This window comes from Diceros bicornis, chromosome 17, assembly GCF_020826845.1.
Source record: "Diceros bicornis minor isolate mBicDic1 chromosome 17, mDicBic1.mat.cur, whole genome shotgun sequence".
In the NCBI taxonomy this organism is placed as follows: Eukaryota; Metazoa; Chordata; class Mammalia; order Perissodactyla; family Rhinocerotidae; genus Diceros; species Diceros bicornis.
Window position 1 is genome coordinate 36,334,966 of NC_080756.1, and position 20,530 is coordinate 36,355,495.

At 36.8% G+C, this 20,530-nt stretch overlaps 1 protein-coding gene across 1 annotated transcript in view; it reads left to right on the forward strand.

The window, feature by feature from the left end:
* ITPR2 (inositol 1,4,5-trisphosphate receptor type 2) overlaps positions 1–20,530 on the forward strand; it is a 472,032-nt gene that overhangs the window by 242,778 nt on the left and 208,724 nt on the right. The window contains exons 35-37 of the mRNA XM_058558623.1: positions 288–478; positions 5,147–5,289; positions 10,416–10,524. Coding sequence (XP_058414606.1) covers positions 288–478; positions 5,147–5,289; positions 10,416–10,524 — 443 coding nt within the window. The remainder of the gene's footprint in view (positions 1–287; positions 479–5,146; positions 5,290–10,415; positions 10,525–20,530) is intronic.

Genomic DNA, 20,530 nt, shown 5'->3' on the forward strand with positions numbered 1-20,530 from the left:
TATTGCAAAATGATTACCACAGTAAATTTAGTTAACATCTGGCACTGAACATTGTTACAATATTTTTTTCATTTGATGAGAACTTTTAAGATTTACTCTTAGCAACTTTCAAATATACAATACAGTATAGTTAAGTATAATCACCATGCTGTACATTATATCCCAGAACTTATTTATCTTATATTTTTTATTTATTATTTGTTCTATGTTTATAAGATTATTTTTATAATGTGTAACAAGCTTTAGTCAAATTAAGAGAAAAATATTTAAAATTTTTCCTTTTTCAGCAAAGAATCGTGGAATTGCCATTCCAGTGGATTTGGACAGCCAAGTTAATACTCTTTTCATGAAGAGCCATTCAAATATGGTACAGAGAGCGGCCATGGGTTGGAGACTATCAGCTCGCTCTGGACCACGCTTTAAGGAAGCTCTTGGAGGGCCTTCTTGGGATTATAGAAATATTATTGAAAAGTTACAGGTACAATGAGAACATGAAATGGCATTAATATTTTATAAATTATAATTTTTAGTATATGTAGTCACCCAAATAAAATATGATTAAAAATATCAAATTCTAGTTGAGGACCATGCTTTACTTTACAATTCCCTACCAACACTACTCTTTTTAAAAGCATAGCTTCCAGGGAAAAATTGTTGTGTGTTATTTTTACTGTGTATATATTATTTAATGTGTTTTGATAGTATGGTAATGGGTCTTAATATCAAAATAAAAATCATAATACCAATAATAAAATTTGGTAAAATAATTTACCATGAAGATTCATGTAATAAATTAGATATTCATAACCTTGCTTCAATTTATCTCTTAGTATTCTCTTATACTCCTTTGGTGAGAATGGTGTAAGCACCTTTACTCCAAAATTATTTGCGTAGTAGCCCACTCCTGTTTTTGGCCTGGACATTCCGGGACATTGAGTAAAGAGAGACATTGCATTAGTCTGCTCGGGCTGCCATCACAAAATACCACAGGCTGGGTGGTTTAACCAACAGAAATTTATTTTCTCACAGTTCTAGAGCTAGAAGGCCAAGATCAAGGTGTTGGCAGGTTTGTTTTCTTCTGAGGCCTCTCTCCTTGGTTTGCAGGTGGCTGCCTTGTCACTGTGTCCTCATATGGTCTTTCCTCTGTGCACATACATATCTATATCCTAATCTCCTCTTCTTATAAGGACACCAGTCACATTCAATTGGAGCCCAGCCATATGATTTAATTTTACCATAATTACCTCTTTAAAGGCTCTATCTCCAATTATGGTCACATTCTGAAGTACTGAGGGTTAGGACTTCAACATAGGAGTTTTGAGGGACACACAGTTCAACTCATAACACATATCTTCCCACCCACATAATTATAGAATTTCATGGAGTGAAAGAGGATATGGTTTGAGGAAGTTTTTGGCTTGGAGAATAGTCCAGACATGAACTAGAATAAGTATTCTGAGAGGTCACATGTAGATTAATTGGTGGAGGTTCAGAGTTTTAATAGATGAGCATTATATATTATTACGAAGACAAGTTAGACTCAGTATAAGAAACTTGAAGGCTATAAGTCATTAAAAATTTGGGGGGAAATGGCATTATAAGTGATTAAGCAGTTATTGGTTTGCAGGATATACTTATCAAGAAGAGACTAGAGGGAGGCAGATTCGTTAAGAATTACTGAAGATCTCAGCCAGGTGGCAGTATGAAGGGAATGAAGAAACAGGTATTGCCTACATTAATGAAGGCAGAGTCAACAGACCTGGTGGCTCTTGGATGGAGACAGAGAGAGGGCATGAGAGGCGTTTAAGAGGCACTGATGATTGGAGACTAGGTGATATCATTAAGACTCTTTATTGTAAGAGGAAAGGAGAGAATATGTCGGAAGGATGTTGGCTATGGCTGTTGAAAATACACTGAATTAGGTTATCAGGCTACTGAATATATTGGAAGTTAAGTCTACATTTAGAGATGGTAGTTGGAGTGAGGATAGTGGATGGTATTGCTAAAAGAGAAAGTCTAATAATAGGAAACCCAAAGAACATATTGTGACAGGCCAGGAGTGGCAGAATGGTCAAATTAAAGAGAAAAAAAGCAAGATCAGTGAGGAGAGGAGTCAGGTTCTTGAGAACCAAATAAGTATCATGGTTCAGAGGAGAGAGAAATAGTAGCGTAAATCAGCATAGAGAGGGTATGCCCTAAACTTTTTTTGGCACAGTCATTGGCATTCATTAAGTAAATATGTATTTGGTGAAAACTCTATACCAGCCATTGTGTGCTGGAGATAGATCCGTGAGGTCTGTGACCTCATGGAACACACATCCTAGCCCATCAAATAAATGACAGAATGTTAGATAATTGAAACTGCTGTGAATAAAGTAAAGCAGGGTAACAACGTGGTGAGAATTACTGGGAGGATGATCCTATAGTTAGGAAGCTCCTCTCCCGTTGAAGTGACATTTGAGTTGAGACTGAAAGGATGAAGAAGAATAATCTATTCAAAGATTTGAGGACAGAGAATTTTATGAGGAGGGAATAGTAAGTGTAAAGGTGCTTAGGTAGGAATGAGCTTGGTGGTTTTGAGTAACCAAGAGAAGCCCATTGGGGCAGGAGTTTAGTGAGCAAAGTAGGAGAGTATTATGAAATAAGGAGCCAAGTTACGTAGAGACTTCCATAGTAAGGCATTTGGATTTTATTCTCAGTGAGATGGTAAATCATTGGAGATTTTCAGCAGAGGATAAGCATGACTTGGTTTATCTTTTAAGAGATCACAGTGGATTTTGAGTGATGAGTGGATTATACAGTCTAGACATGGAAGCAGTGAGTCTATTGCATTAAATTAGGCAAAAGGTGATGGTGGCTTGGCTTAAGGGGGTAGCAATAGTTATGAAGAGAGGTGGATGAATTTTGGATATATTTGGTTGTAGGGCCAACAGGACTTGGTAGATGGATGGATGGGGTGATGGAAAGAGGAATCAAGGATGAGCCTGGGTATGATATGATTGGATCATTTGTTATGTGGGGAAGAATGAGAGAGTTGGAGTCAGGAGTTCTATATGAGGAATTTTAAGTTTAAGATGCCTGTTTAGATATTTATGTGGTATGTCAAATAGGTAGTTGAATATATAAGTCTGGAGTGGCTTGGAAAGATGTCCATGCAGGAAGTGTAAGTGTTGGAAGTTTCAGCATATATATGAGATTAAGACCCTGGACTTGGATGAGATCTCTCGCAAGAAAGTGTAGATGTAGAAGAGGAAGAGCCAGGAGCTACCAGCAGTTGGTGAAGGAATAGTCAAGAAATAGGTGGAAAATAAAGGAAGTGTGATGTCACAGAAGCGAAGAGCAGAAAGTGTTTGACAGACTAGGAACAAGTGTGTGAAATGCTTAGCAGTGGTTGGGTAATATGAGCACAGAAAAATAACCACTGGATTTGGCAACAGGCTGATGATTGCAGCTAACTGGTACTCAAAATTAATGATTACTAACATTTATTAAGGAATAATAAGTGGCCAGTAGTGTGTGAGGCTGTTCTGTGTAGTTACCTTTCTTCCTCACAGCAAGCCCATGTGGTTGCTAGTATCATTATCCTGAGTTTTCACATGGGGAAATAACAAGTTAGAGAGATTACATAGTTGGCCCATGATCAAAATAAGAGATGAAAACAGAATTCACATCGTAGGAGCCTGAGCACAACTTCTTTAGTAAATGAAATGAAGAAGAGTGGTAATCTGAAAAATAGCAACATTTTAGTAATGTTTTATTAAATATGGTCATATTTAGTAACCTATTCTCTTCCCTTCTTTGTATAATATCTAGTTTCCCATTTATGTTATTTCCTTCCTGGTAGTCTCTTTTAACTGTCATCAGAAATTTCTCAGAAAGCTTATTTAGAGTAGCTGAAGTAAAAATGATGACTTTTACTAAAAAGGGAAGAAAGAGTTACTTAAGAGTTAACTCCTGACATCTAGCCATAAGAAATCAAGAGAGGTGTTGCCCCCATCTGTGTTGCTGTAGCTGAGAGTAACAATAAGCAATTGGCAGTCAGTTTTCTGCTTAACAAAATATGCCATAGCTATGGGTAAATAAAGTATTGCTCTATGTGAGATTTTCTTTGTCTTCTAGCATAATTATTTTAAAAACAAAAAGGAGGTGCTTTAATTATTAAAGAATGTTCAGTAAATTATCATTGTCCACAGTCCATTTTAGAAACACATCAGTTCGGATGATTTCAGCTATAATTAACACAATATTAAACTAAAAGTGACTTAAACAATAAAAAAATATGTTGATTCACACTCTCAAGCTGTCTTGAGAGCTGTAGGTAGTTGTGAAAGAGTCCACCCCTTCCTCTTCCAACATCCCCCCATACCCCACATGCTCAGCAGACTTCACCTGATGTCTTATTGGCCAGGACTGTGTCACATAATCATGCCTAGACCAATCACTCCAGGAGAAATGGGATGACCATGTCTGGCTTAAACTAATCAACCTTGACCCTAAGATGAGCAGGCTCATCTCCCTGAGAATGTTGCTGCCTAATTGAGAAACAACATGGGGATTCTGTTAGCAAGGAAGAGGGTGAGGAAACGCTGTGGGATAGGTGACCAATACTGTCTATCAAAAAATGTAATTTGAAATACTATTAAATGTCATTGAACCCTTTGTAGTACTAATATTTCTTCAAATAATATATCAAGGAATTTCCCCATTGGAAGAAATGGTTAGTTCTGGATGACCAAGGACACATATGAAATCTTTTTTTTTAGCTGTTTCTCAGGCATAGCTCAATTTACTCCAGTTTGATGAAGACCTGTCATGTCTCCATTACAATCTTAGACACTGCAGGCCCTGTAATGGTGGCTTTACTGACTTTTCATCTTGTACCATCTTCTACGTATATCCTTAGAAATCATATAGCTACCCACCCCTCTCTTATCTTATAAATGGAAAAGGAGACCCAGGCAATATTCATACAGAAAAGCAGACTGTACTTAAAGCACAGGCATTCGGTGCCTTGGGAAGGTAAGGTACATCTTCTCTGAAATTCCCCCATCCCATTCCTGGTTAGCATTCTTAGGCTTGTCATATCTTCAAAGGATAAAATCTGACTTAGGTCTTCACATGGGTTCTCTTGTGCTTTATTCCTTAGGATGTAGTGGCCTCCTTGGAGCAGCAGTTCAGCTCGATGATGCAGGCTGAATTCTCAGTATTGGTCGATGTGTTGTACAGTCCAGAACTACTGTTCCCTGAAGGGACTGATGCAAGAATAAGATGTGGGGCTTTCATGTCCAAGTAAGTGGGTACAATCTGAGATTCTGCTAGTGTCACCACGTGGATTTGGCCTCTGACACGGCCTTTCTCCTTTTTACGCTGCTGGTACATAGTGATAGTCCACAGAGTATGGGAAAGGTCTAAAATCCGTGTTAAAATATACTTCCAAAATAATTAACGTGATTCCATTGAAATTTTATTTTAGCAAAGTTCAAGTTAGCGTATTTTACTAAAATTTACTGAAAATGGAATGTGTCATTATCGGGCACAAAATATCACATGAAATATTTTGGTTCTGATTCTTCTGTGTAATTATATGGTGTGACCTTTAAAAAGATTCCTGTTTAAAAATCAGTGATTTTCATTAACATAGGAAGGAAAGGGAACTAACATTTATTGAGGTCTTACTTTGTGCGTTATTGTCTTATGTGTGCTTACCTATTTTATCTAACCTGCACCAACACTCTGAGAGAGGGAGAGGTCAGCCTTGTTTTAGAGTTGAGAGAGCTGAGGCTCAGGCTTCAGGGGAAGAACTATTAAGTCTCAACTCAGAGCTCTGCCATGCTGCCTTGATGATCCTCATCTGCAGCTCTTTCATTTACTTATGTCTCTCAGCATTTTTGTGGTGTTGTCAGATCTATTATAGTTGATATGTTTATCCTAGAATATTTTCATTTTAATGGTAAATCAACAATTCTCAAGGAAGATCTGTAAGTATAAGCAGTTGTGAGAAAAAGAATAATTAGCTCCAGGAGGAAGAGACATGTCTTAATGTTGAGGACACTTCATTGAGTGATTTGCAAGTAATCACAAGTAGACTCAGGATGGCCAGTCAGAGATTGTTGGTCTTCTTGGGAGGAGTATCTGGATTGAGAGTCGGATGAGGCTGCCAACCCCCTTGACCATTATCCATCACAGCTAATTCCTATGTGGTTGAGGATATTGCTGAAAGAGGTCTTGAAACCTCCTCTATTGACTGTGATGTACTGAGGCAGAAATTGAAGGACGAGGGGACGCAAGAAGTGTGTCCCTTTCTTTTACCAGTTAAAGCCGGGATTTGGGGAGAGAAAACAAGTTATGAGATGAGAAGAACTGACTACAGGGATCATGTTGAAGGATAGTTGGAGTTTCTATATTATGGCTGGAATCATGGATTCTTGGCTCTAGGCCCACTGTATCTTAAGGGGACTGGGAAGAATGTGTTTGCACACTTGCCAGTTTTCTAATAAGAATTTTTAAATGAAGAGGTCGAGATTATCTGCAAAACTGATGAGTGTGGAGGCAATTAGAAAAAAAAATTAAATATAGGTATTGCCTAGTAATTCAGTATAAAAATAGGAGGTCTTTGAAAAATGCCCTTTGCCTCCTATGAATACTTATTAATGTATAGAATATAGGTTAAAAAGTGGGTAATAACCCTAAGAATTTTAACCCCAGGAAGTTAATATAATACTATAGGTATATCCCAGAGATTTGATAGTCTAGAACAGGGGTAAATCGGTCCCCACGATCATTTTTGCAAATAAAGTGTTATTGAAACACAGCCACACACATTCATTTACACATTGTCTGTGGCTGCTTTCATACTATCAGAGCAGCGTTGTCTAGTTGCCGCAGAGACTATAAGGCCCACAAAGCCTAAAATATTTACTATTTGGCTCTTTGGAAACAATGTTTGCTGACTCAGTGTCAAGAATTTGGCTGTCAATACAGTAACTACTAGCTACACACAGCTATATAAATAAAATTTAAGTTAATTAAAATAAAATATTCAGTTCGTCAGTCACATTTGCCACATTTTAAGTGCTCAATAGCCATATGTGGCTAGTGGCTAACAAATTTGACAGCACAGATACAGAACGTTTCAATTATTGCAGAAGAAGTTCTGTTGGATAGCACTGGTCTAGAACTTAAAGATCTAGATCTATGAGAAGGTAACTCACAGTGTCGAGAAAATACTGTAACTGTTATAGTAACTCATAAAGTAACTCAGAATGTCAAGAAAATACCGACCTGTGCTGAAGATGAGGCAGGTCTTTTGCAACATTAGGTAAACTAAAAGGAGAGAAGCAGAGTGATATGATAATGGGAACATATTACAGATCCTACATTCAGATGGAGGAAGAGGATGTCACACATACTTTAGTGGTTAGAGAAGAGACTTTTGTGCTGTTATGATTGTGTTATGGCTGGAGGCTCAGGAATATCTACTTTTTGCTGTAGTGCTTATCCTACTCCTTCCCCAACTCTGAAGAACCAAGGGTTTTATTTGCAAGGATATCTAATAAAATTAGAATCCAACTTTATTAGTAGCTATGCAAGGGACCTTGTATTACTGTGCAGAGCTCTCTGGTAAAGCTTAGTTGGGAAATACAGCTTAGGTCCCAGGCCTTAGTGCAGCTTCCGACTTCCGACTTCCTCAAATGAATTTAATTCTTGGAACTTGTTGACTCAGATGGGTCTGCTGGAGAATATGAGGGACAGATCCCAGGAAAGAACCCAAGTTCACATACCTACTTAGTCACATAGAGTCAGAGAGAAGAGAATAAAGAGAGAATAGGTCAATGTGGGTGTTAACCTTTAAAGCGACAGGTTACCGTCTGTTCAAATCGGCACTTACTCCTCCCTTATGAAGGAGAATCTCAGTGTTTTTCAAACTGTGGGATGTGGTCCATCTATGGATTTAAAAATTAGCACAGGGAGGAGAGACAACCGTTAATTTTAAAAATGAATTAGGAAAGAATATAAAATATCAGAATGCATCTCATATAGTAAAGGCAACTTTTTTGTTAATTTTACAAACACACTCACACACACATATTTATATGGGGAGTTGCTTTGTGAAACTTATTTTTTACTTAGATCATTGAAAAAAATATTTGAAAGCTACTGATCTAACTTAACCAAACATTCTGTGATGGATGAATATCTTATATAAATCCCTAGCAAATGGTATTCATCCTTATGCTTGATATTTTCAAATGGTTAGTGAATTAAATATTTTGTCTAAAGAAAAGTTAAAGAAAATTAAAATAGCCTGAGAGAGAAAAAAAATCAAAAACAATTTACAGTGCCCATCAAAACTATGTTCGTGTATTCCAAGACTATCATGTGAAAGAAAGGACCAAATAGCAGAAGTTTTAGAGAGGCAGGTTTTTTCCTTGCAAGGAGAACTTTTGAACAGTTACTCTGCCTGCTAATCTGACCACATAGATATATAACACCTTGCTCAGACTTAACATGTCTAAAAGGAAATCACTATTCCTTCACTGCATGCTACTCCTTCAGCATGACGTAGGTATCATTTAAAAGTCTCACAGTCCATCTCCTAACCCAATCCATAAGTTTCAGGCATCTGTGGTCTGTCTTTCCTCCTCTATTTCCACTTCTCAGATGTCATTATTTACCCAGTCTTGGCTATTTTATTTCTATATTGCTTCTTGTATCCTTACCCCATCACACACCCTATTCATCTTTTGCCTTGTTCTCACTCTTCCACATCATCTTTCACACAAAGGCAGGGTAACTCAGGTCCTTTAAAACAGTGGTTCCCTATCTTCTATAGAGTAAATTCCAGATTCTTGAGCATAATATTCCCAGTTCCTTCTTTCCAGATTGCATGTCTTACACGCTTCTCTTCAAGGTCTTTAAGTGTCAGCTGGCAATTGGAGACTTATCATTTCTTGGACATGAAGGTCAGCTTTCTGCCTCTGTCCTTTGTTCATACTGTTCCCTTTGCAAAGATGCCTTCTCTTGCCACTTTTCCCTGCCAGGTGAAATCTTCATAGTTAAATATTATCTCGTCACTGAAGTCTTCTCTGATAAGCCCTAGGCAATTCCCTAACAGAATGTAAGTTTCTTTGTCCAGTTTATGGCATTTGCCATTACCTCTGTTGTAACACTTAACTATATCATGTAAGAGGTGGCTGTGTGCAGCCTAGTGTGTGTAGGGACTCTCATCACAGTAGCTCTGAGGCTCAAGAGATTGGTGAACTGTGTCATGTCACCACAAAGTGATGCTCCAGAATCTTGGCTCTGAAGTCAGATAGACCTGGGTCTATTTCCAGATCCTGCCACTTAATAATTGTGTAACTAGAGGCAAGTTGTTTTATCTCTCTGGACTTCTGTTTTCTCATTAGCAAAATTAGCCTGATAATAGGACCTGTAGCATTGGCTTGTTGTAAGGATGGATTGAGAGGATCCATGGGACGTCTTTATCCTTCACCCTGACACCTGATAACGCTAGCCATTATCTAGTGAAAGATCACTTTTCCTCAGGGGTATGTCCCACAGCACTCCTATTATGTCACTGGAACTGGAGCATTCCATTATATTCTAGATCATTTTGTTTTTCTAGGAAGACTCGTGTCTCACGTTGTCACTTTGAGAACCAGATTTTTCAGAGTTATATATGCTAAGCTACAAATTCTGATTCTGAACATTTTACTTGATTTTGAGTACTTGGGGATGATATAAAACTGTGATCCTCAAACTTTTCTCCTGACCTAACAGCAGTGCAAAGGTTACCAATAGAAAATTAATTATAATTTTTGCTCAAATTATAGCAAAAAGAGTAAATGGATAGACTGTGTTGATGTAACATTTTGTTTGTGTTTTTGCTTCTAATCATGAAATCTGCCTGTTTCTACCAAGCCTTAGCAGTGAAAAATAGCACATTATTATTAATGGAAATTGGAAAGCAGCCCATTATGCTAAGGTTGCGATGTTGTGTACTGCTACTGTGTAATTAATGTGATATAGTACATAGAAAGTAATACAGTATATAAATAATAAAATGTAATATAATGCAAATATTCATATTTCTCTACTAGTAAAGTTGTTTTAGTTCATATGATGAGATTAAAGATAATCAATATTTCATTGTTTTTCAAAGAGTATTGTGTCCCACTAAAAGTATGCTACCTGAATAAATTTAGAAGCCCTGAGATATGCCTGTAAAACAAAGGATGGTTTATAATACAAAATCTATAAGCTGAAGTGTAATTTTAAGACTTTGGAAAACAAATATCTTGTTTACTTCATATTCTCAAATAATAGTGTGATTTTTTTCCCTCTAGTATATAATGTCAGTATATAGCTTGAAGAGAAATCATTGTCCTATTTAAGATTTAATGTTTTGCTTTAAGGTTGATTAATCACACAAAGAAACTAATGGAGAAAGAAGAAAAACTGTGCATTAAAATTCTTCAGACTTTACGAGAAATGCTAGAGAAGAAAGACAGCTTTGTGGAAGAGGTATTTTTAAAAAATTTTTAGTATTTGAAAACAAAGTAGAACTTCTAGATTACTATAACCAATGAATTACAATAGGCTATTATACGATTACTTGTATTACATATTATTGGCATGTGTACTTAGATGAATTAGATAATTTGAGGTTTTTTGGTATTCATCTTTCATGTCTGCTTTCAAATGAGAAATAACTAAGATTAGAATGGCCCAAGTATTTGGTTTATTTGTTTTATTATATTTTATCTTGATTATGTATATTTTTCTCATATAGCTTGAATGAACCAATGACCTTTTTTAACAATGAGCAACTGAGATTCATTATTAGATTTTGTATAAAGTTCTGCTACATATTGAAATGTTTTATGCATTTTGGCATATATTGATTTTTTGTTGTAAATATATTTTCATTTCACTTGCTATAATATTATGCCAAGTATTATAAAATAATACTATTTTTTATAAACAGAACAGTAACTTTCTATTCTTAACTATATTAATTTAAGCATTGCACAAATGGTTTTCAGGAAATACCAACTTATAGATAATAATTGTCAGTCTGTTATTGAAAGTGACAGCTCAGGTGCTCATTAAGAAATAGCTAGCAGCATGTTTAATACTCAAGGTGATACACTTAAATATAAAATATAATCTAGCGAAGGTTTTTTTTAGCTAGCTACCTACACTTTTATGTTAATTATCAAACAAAATTTGTACCATGTTCCTTAATAATGTTTAAAATTGGAATGATTTTATTTTATTTATTAATTTATGTGTGTGCTTTCTAATTCCAATAAGATTGTGGTGGTAAGGTTTTTTTTTTTTTAAATGTAATCTCGTAGAAAAGAAATAGAATGGAATCTTGGATATTAATAGAAGGGGCATAACTTCAGAATACTCCATTTGAATCAATCTTTGCTTCAGTAATCAGAAAGACTTCTGCTTTGCATTAGTTCTCTTCATTTAAACTATATTTGGGAAAAAAATTATTGACATAAAGGCAGTCAGCTCTATTTTAGCAAATGTTTCTGTGACAGAGAACTCAAGAAAAACGCTTATAAGTTTGAGTATATGGTATGCTTTTAAAAAATGGTAGAGTTCCTTGGGACATTTTGTTGTCTTTTTCTGATTCCTTAAAATATTGCTGAAGATGGTTTGATTTTGACTGAAGTGCTAGATGCTAAAGTAGAAAAATGAGGTCAATATAAATTTTTGACAGAAGAGTGAGGTTTATGGTAACAGTAACTTGTGCTTATTTAACAGGCGATACATGATAAGCCTGCCAATTTTATATAACAGATTATTATTGAATTACTCTAAAGGAAAATAGGAAAGAAATCAAGTCAGATTTTACTTTGACTAGTGAAGAGTATTTTCATGTATCTCCCAAACCACCCTAAAATAAATCATGCTGGCATCTGTTTCTCCTTTCCATTCCCACTGCTGTCACTAGTTCAGGCTTTCATTATCTCTTGTCTAGAAAGCACCAGGAGTCCAGTTCTCTGAGACTCCCTTGAAGGGAGGTGGGGCTGCTGTTTTCATAAATCCAAGGGGTACCATTCGTGTAAGATATGATGTGAATGGCACCACCAAGACTTAGCCCTCAGGGAAGACTTAAGATGAGAAAAGCTAGTTGAGGTTATTCACTCAGTCATCTAACACATATGTGTGAACAACTATTAAATGCCGGTTATTGTGGGCCTGGGCACTGGGAATGAAGGAGATGAATGACACAGCTTGCTAAGGGCCACCATGGGGTACACTTCACATGCTAGTCGTCTCCTGTAATAGTCTGCAGAGATCATAAGAGCTTTTCAGAAACCGTCAGGGGCTCTGCACTGCCTTGGTGTTCCAGGCCCTCCATTATATCCCCTATGCTTTCTTCCCCCCACCGGCCTCCTTGCTCCTCCATTAGCCTCCAGAAATCTGTGTTACTCAGTGTACCGGAAATGTTCCTCAGGCTTATGCTGCACTGAACTTTGCTACATCTAGAGTCATGGATTGCTAAAATCCAAACAAGCCTCAATACCCCTGGTTTTATCTTTGTGCAGGAGCTCATGGGTAGTACTTATCAATTGTTCCAGCCAGTGGGGATTATTTTCTCAGTAGAATTACCAGAACACTTTGTGCCTCTCTCTTATGATGCTTCAGGCTGTTTCTGGGTATTTAGTCCAAGCTCCTTGTTTTGTAAATGATATCATTGAGACCCAGTGAGGTTATGTGATTTGCCGGAGGTCACACAGCAAGTGCAAGAACAGGGCTTCAATTGGCTCAATTATCCATGCCAGTGGAGGCAGCTAAATGACTCACCAGTCTGGGTGAAATGGCACTGGGTAACAGATTCAGAAACTGGTCAAAGCTATTATTTTACAACTCATTGTGTGCTCTCAGAAACAAACCCTGATTATCAATAGTGGGATAATAGGTGGCTGTGTTTTCATGATTGTATTAGTTTTCTATTTACCAAAAACTTAGTGGTTTAGAACCACACAAATTTATTCTCTTACAATTTTAGAGGTCAAAAGCTTAAAATCAAGGTGTTGGCAGGGATGTGTTCTTTCTGGAAACTGTAGGGGAAAATTCGTTTCTTTGACTTTTCTTGCTCCTAGAAGCCTCCTGCATTCCTTGGCTTGTGACTTCGTCCTCCATCTGCAGAGTCAGCAATGTAGCGTCTTTCAACCTCTCTCTCTCTCTCTCTCTCTCTCCACACACACACACACACACACACACACACACACACACACTCCATTGTCACATCCCCTTCTCTTGCTCTGACCCTACTACCTCTCTAAGGACACTTGTGATTACATCAGAGCCATCTAGATAATCCAGTGTAATCTTCCATCTCAAGATCCTTAATTTAATCACACCTGCCAAGTCCTTTTGCCGTGGGTAACACGTGCACCGGTTCTGGTGGTTAGGGCATAGACATCTTTGGGAAGAGCCATTATCCGATTATCACAATAATCCTTTTACTGACAATGAGAAATGGCATGTCGAATGTAGACGGAGGGCTTACCTGTGGCTGATTAAAATTACTATGTAGAGCAGTTTAAATGTGAATGAATATAGCAAAAAATGCTTTGAATTGATAGCACTTTGGTGTTTTCAAAGTATTTTAAAATTATCTTTCAACAATTCTAGGAAGTATATAGAGGAGGCAGTATAATCTCCATGTTTGTGATGTGGAGAGACTCAGAGAAGTGACTTGCGTTACGTCACAGAGGTGACCTAATACCTGGTTGTCTAATACCCAGTCAACTGGCTGTCTAGTGGTCTAGTGTCTGTGTCTTGAAGCATTCCCAAGAGATCTCTCAGTATTAAATCAAAACAGAAAACTCATACCAGGGTTTTTCACACTGGCTATCCTAAGATTACATTTGTGATTCTACCTATTTAAACTTCAAATGTCACCTTAAAAGAAAATCTCCATTTTCATTTTTGTTTCTTTGGTCTCTGATACCAGAAGTTTGTGTGTGTGTGTGTGTGTGTGTGTGTGTGTAGCTGGTAAAAATTAAAAAACAAAAAAGCAATGAAGCATAAATTTGCTTCATGGTTGAACCAGATGCCCTTTAAAACAATTTCCAATGTTGAGATCCCAGTTTTCTGATTTTGTTAGCCTTCTCTGTATGATATATTAAGGAAAATCATCATGTAACCACATTTCATCTCGTATTTAGTCAATTATTTAAAAACATTTACAATTTATGATGCCTTTGATTACAATTCCTGAATTAATTTTACTTAATATTCTTCCTTGTTTCATGTTCCTTAGTCAGTGCCAGAAGGCTGAGAGATAAGATGTGGTTGGGCAATATCTTGAAGATTCTCCATAAAATAATATAACTAAAGGAAAATTTAGTTTTCTGTTGTGTGTGTCTTTGTGTGAAATCATCTAGTGATCACATATGCACTATATATTATAGTATAAGTTATAGTACTTGTTTTTATTGAAGGATAAAACATGAAAATTATATATAGAAAGTCCTCAAGGGGAAAAGTCACCTGAGTTTTATAAAAACTCCATGTAAGTATTGTTTAGGTAGAAAAGCAAAAAATTTCAAAGGATGTAACTCTCACAACCTTGAAGGCTCAGTGTTCTTTTGGGATTGGTCATATTTGAAAGGCTTCTTTTAGGTAATGACAACAGGAATATTTATTTGCACTTGTAAAAATTATGCATATTGCAATATTTGGGAAGGGAAAGAGAAAGAATGCTTTAAAATGGAGTTAGGGCAGTATGATTTCTAGTGTTCTCGATCCTTAAAGCCATTTTGTTCTACTCTTATTTCCAAGACCTCTTTACCAGAAAAAAGAAATAGCTGATAGGATATGTGTGCTGTTGAACAGAGTGGCTTAATGACAGCACCACACTTTTGTTTTGTGTATTTAAAGATATTTTATTTTTATTTTTAAAAATTTTTTGTTTATTGCAGTAACATTGGTTTATAACATTGTATAAATTTCAGGTGTACATCATTGTACTTCTATTTCTGCATAGATTACATTATGTTCACCACCCAAATTCTAATTACAACCCATCACCACACACATGTGCCGAATTATCCCTTTTGCCCTCGTCCCTCTCCCTTTCCCCTCTGGTAACCACCAATCCAATCTCTGTCTCTATGTGTTTGTTTGTTGTTGTTATTATCTACTAATTAATGAAGGAAATCATACGGTATTTGACCTTCTCCCTCTGACTTATTTCACTTTGCATAATACCCTCAAAAAAAAAAAAGATATTTTAGGTTCAGATCTGAGTGAGGGTTTACCTGAGGTGGTGATGGAGATAAAAAGAGCTATATGGGTTGGATAGAGGTGGGCTGATGAGGGGGAGCCAGAAATAAGGACTGTGTTCAGAGGATTGGTTTGGTTTTAAGGTTTTTTTTTTTTGGTAAGTTTTCTTTATCTTATACTCTTTAGTATATTCTCATTAAGATTTACGGAGCATTATCAATTATTTCTCATAAAATGGGATAATCATATATAAATCATAAATAGTAAAGATGTCTACAAACTGATCCTAGACATATAAAATTCGTTGCTTCTGTATTTTAGAATTGGTGAAGATAATGAGCACTGAAAATATTCACTGATAGATGGAACTGGTAATTTAAAGTCACTTTCCTTATGGTGTAGTCAAAGAAGTTGACCTATTTAGAATGCCAATCATAATTTCCCCTGTGAATATATTCCTGTCTACTCGTAAGTTACACTGACATACATATAATCTACAAGACAACAAAGATGTTTATTCAAGCAATATTGTTAAAATGTTCAGGTTTAAAATGCCATATATCCTTGAAATATTATTGCAGAGGGATCTAGAAACTTCCTCTACAATAGCTATGGTGCAATTAAGCACTAGTTTTTATAAAGTAATAATAGCTAGCATTTATTGGGAGCTTACTATATGTCAGATACTGTTTCTGATCCTTTATATGTATTATCTTATTTAGTCTTCAACTCTGTATCATAGGTAGTATTATTATCTCCCTTTTATTGATGAGGAAACTGAGGTATGGAGTTCAAGGTAGAAGGAAGAGAGCTGGTATTCTAACCCAAACATTTTGGCTCCTGATCTCACATTCGTCGCTAGCACATTAGAGCCAAACAGGTTATATGATTTATAATCACAACTCTTCTATTTTCTCAGATATTCAACTAAATAAAATGAAAAATTCCTTAATTTTATTCTTGATAAAATTTGCATACAGTGTACTGGAAAGCATAAACCATTTATTCAGCGAGCTGCTAAGGAAAGGCTTGAAGATTTTAGACCAAGCTGATTGCGAACAATATGATGCAATAGCTATAGGGATTTTGTGTGTGTGTGTGTGTGTGAGGAAGACTGGCTCTGAGCTAACATCCATTGGCAATCCTCTTCTTTTTGCTGAGGAAGATTAGCCCTGAGCTAACACCCGTGCCCATCTTCCTCCATTTTGTATGTGGGATGCCGCCACAGCATGGCTTGATGAGCAATGCGTAGGTCCACGCCCAGGGTCTGAGCCCGTGAACCCTGGGCCTCGGAAGCAGGGGGCGCAAACTTAACTACTACACCACTAGGCCAGCCCCTAGGTATAGGGATTTTTAAGATTTATTTTTACGGACCTACAGATCAGTATAAGAGCTCCTCAAACCCCACCCTGTGAGCATGGTCTGAGTTGTTAGTAGCCTGAATATTAGATGTGAAAGTTCTAAACAATACTTTATAAGATGACTGTCGTAGACAGCCCTTTGTGGAAATGTGGCATTCAACAAACAGCATAGCATCTAATTGAGAGCTGTGATCTTTACAAATGCCCAGGTGGGGTAGATGGTGTTTACATGTTGAACAATGATGGCAGACAGTGGCTTCTTGATTTGAAAGTTGGTATCTGGAGTGATATGGAATAAAGATCTTTAAGAAATGATGCCTTGACTTGTTTTTAAGATATTTTCCATCTTTTTTTTTTAACTCTAAAATTTAGTCAACTCAGTTAATAAGAATCTATTCTTTTCTTTGGCAGAAAAAAAAATCAAATCATTGTAACTAATCTTTTATTTCTGATTTTGAGGAGGAGCAGCAAAAAGAATAAGTCAGAATTATACCAAGGAACTTAACTCATACAGCAAATATGCAGACCTGTCAGTCCCAGTAGTAATTGCATTGTTGCGAATTTGTAATTGTATCAAGCTCCTCTTATTGTAAGAGTCTGTGCAGAATCATTCACTCTATGCATAGACTCATGTCACTTTCTAGCAGGCAAATAAACACATTTAAGTAGAATTGCTACACGGAGTGCACTGTAACTTAAGAATTTGATAATAACTGTTTTGCTAAGGGAAAACAAATTTCAGTTTTAGCATCAGCTGTATTTTCTAGAATTTCTTATTAAATACATTTTAGAGGTGAGTACAATTTGTTTGGCAATGTTCTAATGTTGTTTTAAACATTAAGTGATGTTGCAAAAGTGTTGTATCATCTTAATCATTCCTATATTGTGAATGTGTGAGTATATGTGTTTGTGTGTGTGTGTTGTATTTTAACTATGTAACTAAATGGCTGGAAATATGAAAATGTGTTGATGTTTCCTTACAGTAAGAGATCTGTTTTAGAAGCATAATTAGTATACTCTTCCATTTTGAAATTTTTATTGTATAAAATAAAGACATCTAGGCAAAAAGACTGATCATTAAGATGGGCACAAAAGCAACAATTGCTTTTAGAAATTTACACTTTGTTGGGCTGGCGTGGTCACTTATTAGGCCATAAAAGTGATAAGTTTACCAGATTTATCAAAGTCATTGTAACCTCATTATTACCAAAAATTATAAAGTTCTTAATTACATCTTGCCTTTACTTTCCAATTTTAAAATCTGACATAATAACATCATTGACTCAATGGTTTTTGAGATATGCTATAATTCTGTAGATACTGATGACTGAAAGGTCATGATGAAAATATTACCAATCTTCAAAAATTAACCAACCATTCATTGCCTCTAGTAAGTGTAAGACATTTGGTAGTTAATGATTGTGGGTAGAAAATGGTATTGTGATTAAAAAATAAACTTGGATAACATAGAAAGTGAAAAAAAAAAGAACAAAAAGAAAAGAAAAAAACACTAAAATTGATAAATTATCATGTTAATTATCTCTACCTAAATGTAACCTAAACTCTTTTTCAGGAAGTGTTCCATGATTAGTTTCTTTTAACTCCATATTATTCTAGTTTGTAATCATTTCAGCACTTACATTTGTATTATTAGTGTAGACCTTTGTTTTTTTTTGTGAGGAAGATTGGCCATGAACTAACATCCGTTGCCAATATCTTCTCTTTTTTGCTGAGGAAGATTGGCCCTAGCCTAACGTCTGTGCCCATCTTCCTCTACTTTGTACGTGGGACACCTGCCACAGCATGGCCTGATGAGCAGTGCCTAGGTCCACACCCGGGATCTGAACCTGCTAACCCCAGGCCGCCCAAGCAGAGTGTGTGAAATTAACCACTACGCCACCAGGCTGGCCCCAGCGTAGACCTTTTAATATCATGCCTTATGAAGGTTTTCTTTGGTGTGTGTTATTTTAAATAAGTTAAAAACTCCTTTAAATAAGTTAAAAACTCCTTAAGGTTAGGTCTGATGCGTTAGGTGAAGAAGTGCCCCGAAGGCCTTTCAGTGCTAGTTCTATAAGGGTATAGTTCTTCTGTATTTCTCTCCAGTCTCACTCCACACGCCACAAAGCGTTGTGCTATTGAGGGCAGAGGCTGGCAATGTTATTCGCTGAAGTATTCCTCATGTCTAGCATTGTGTCCTGCACACAGAAGTTGCTCAATAAATGTTTGTGGACTAACTTATTTACACACAGTAGAAATAAATGTTATCGACTTTCTGCAAGTACAATGCATTGACCTTTACTAGTCATATCCGAGAAGTAGATTGTAGAAGTATCACTTCAAGTTCTACTTTGCATCTTTTTGTAACCCAGGAAGTGGCAGGTTTCTTGATAACTTGACACACCTGCAAAGTTGGGCCAGCCGCAGAGAGAGCTACAGCGTAGAGGGTTGATTGAAGGAGATTATGTTACAGAAAGCACCATGTTCGATGGGCTGTGTAGTCTTTGCTTGCTGTCTGGCTTGGAAGGCAAAAGGGGAGGAAATGGGGAACCCCCAGACACAGTAATGGTGGGAGCTCAGCTAAGGGAGACTGCAGGAGAGGAAGGATGACTGGATCTGAAGGCAAGCAAGTAGGAGAAAGGCTCTAGCCACTGGGCTTCTCGTTCAGGAAGAGCTCCCTTCCCTGAGACGGGACCTGGGAAGAACAAGCAAGAAACTCAGGCCACAAAAGAAGTGGGAAAAGCCCACTATAAAACCACAAGAACGTGGGAGCAACTGGGGCTCTGGAGAGAGGCTGAGGCCCGGTCATCTGAACTAGGACACTGAGTTTGTCAGAGTAACTAGCTTCTGAGTCCACCAACTATTGATCTCAAGTAGCATCAGGCTCTCCTGCCACAGGACAAAATTGGTGTTTAGAACTGCTCTGTGCTGTTACCCTGGTAAAGAGGAAAAGGGATATAAAGGTTGTGAGGCAGATTGGGCCTGATACATTTCACTTTTTCTGTCACATACATTCATCTCTGGACTACTATTTAAACAGGTCCTCGCAGAGGAGGTATACGACCTAGTATAAGAGGCACTAAAACCACATTATTATTATTGTTATTATTTAACTGTTACTGATTGTGCATCTCTAGAGAAGCTATTTGAAAGCAACAATGTGTCTGTGTGCACTTGGACCCTCACAATAACTCTCTGAGGCAGGAAAATATTTTTTAATCTTCATTTTATAGATAAGAAGACTGAGACCCAGAGGGTAAAATGATCTAGTAAGAAGCCTACGATTCGTAACTGGCAGAGCGAGGATATGAATCAAGGTTTTTTTTTTTATTTGGAAGTTGAGAAGTTTTTTTTTTTTTTTATTGCAGTAACATTGGTTTATAACATTATATAAATTTCAGGTGTAGGTCGTTATATTTTGATTTCTGTATAGATTACATCACGTTCACCACCCAAAGACTAACTACAATCCATCAACACACACATGAGCCTAATCACCCCTTTTGCCCTCCTCCCTCCCCCCTTCCTTTCTGGTAACCACCAAACCAATCTCTGTCTCTATGATTGTTTGTTGTTGTTTTTGTCTTCTACTTATGAGTGATATCACATGGTATTTGACTTTGTCCCTCTGACTTATTTCACTTAGCATAATACCCTCAAGGTCCATCCATATTGTCACAAATGGCCAGATTTCATTGTTTTTTATGGCTGAGTAGTATTCCTCTGTGTATATATACCACATCTTCTTTATCCATTCGTCCCTTGATGGGCACCTAGGTTGCTTCCAAGTCTTGGCTGTTGTGAATAATGCTGTAGTTAACATAGGGGTGCATGTATCTTTATGCCTTTGTGTTTTCATGTTCTTTGGATAAATACTCAGCAGTGGAATAGCTGGATTGTATGATAATTCAAAG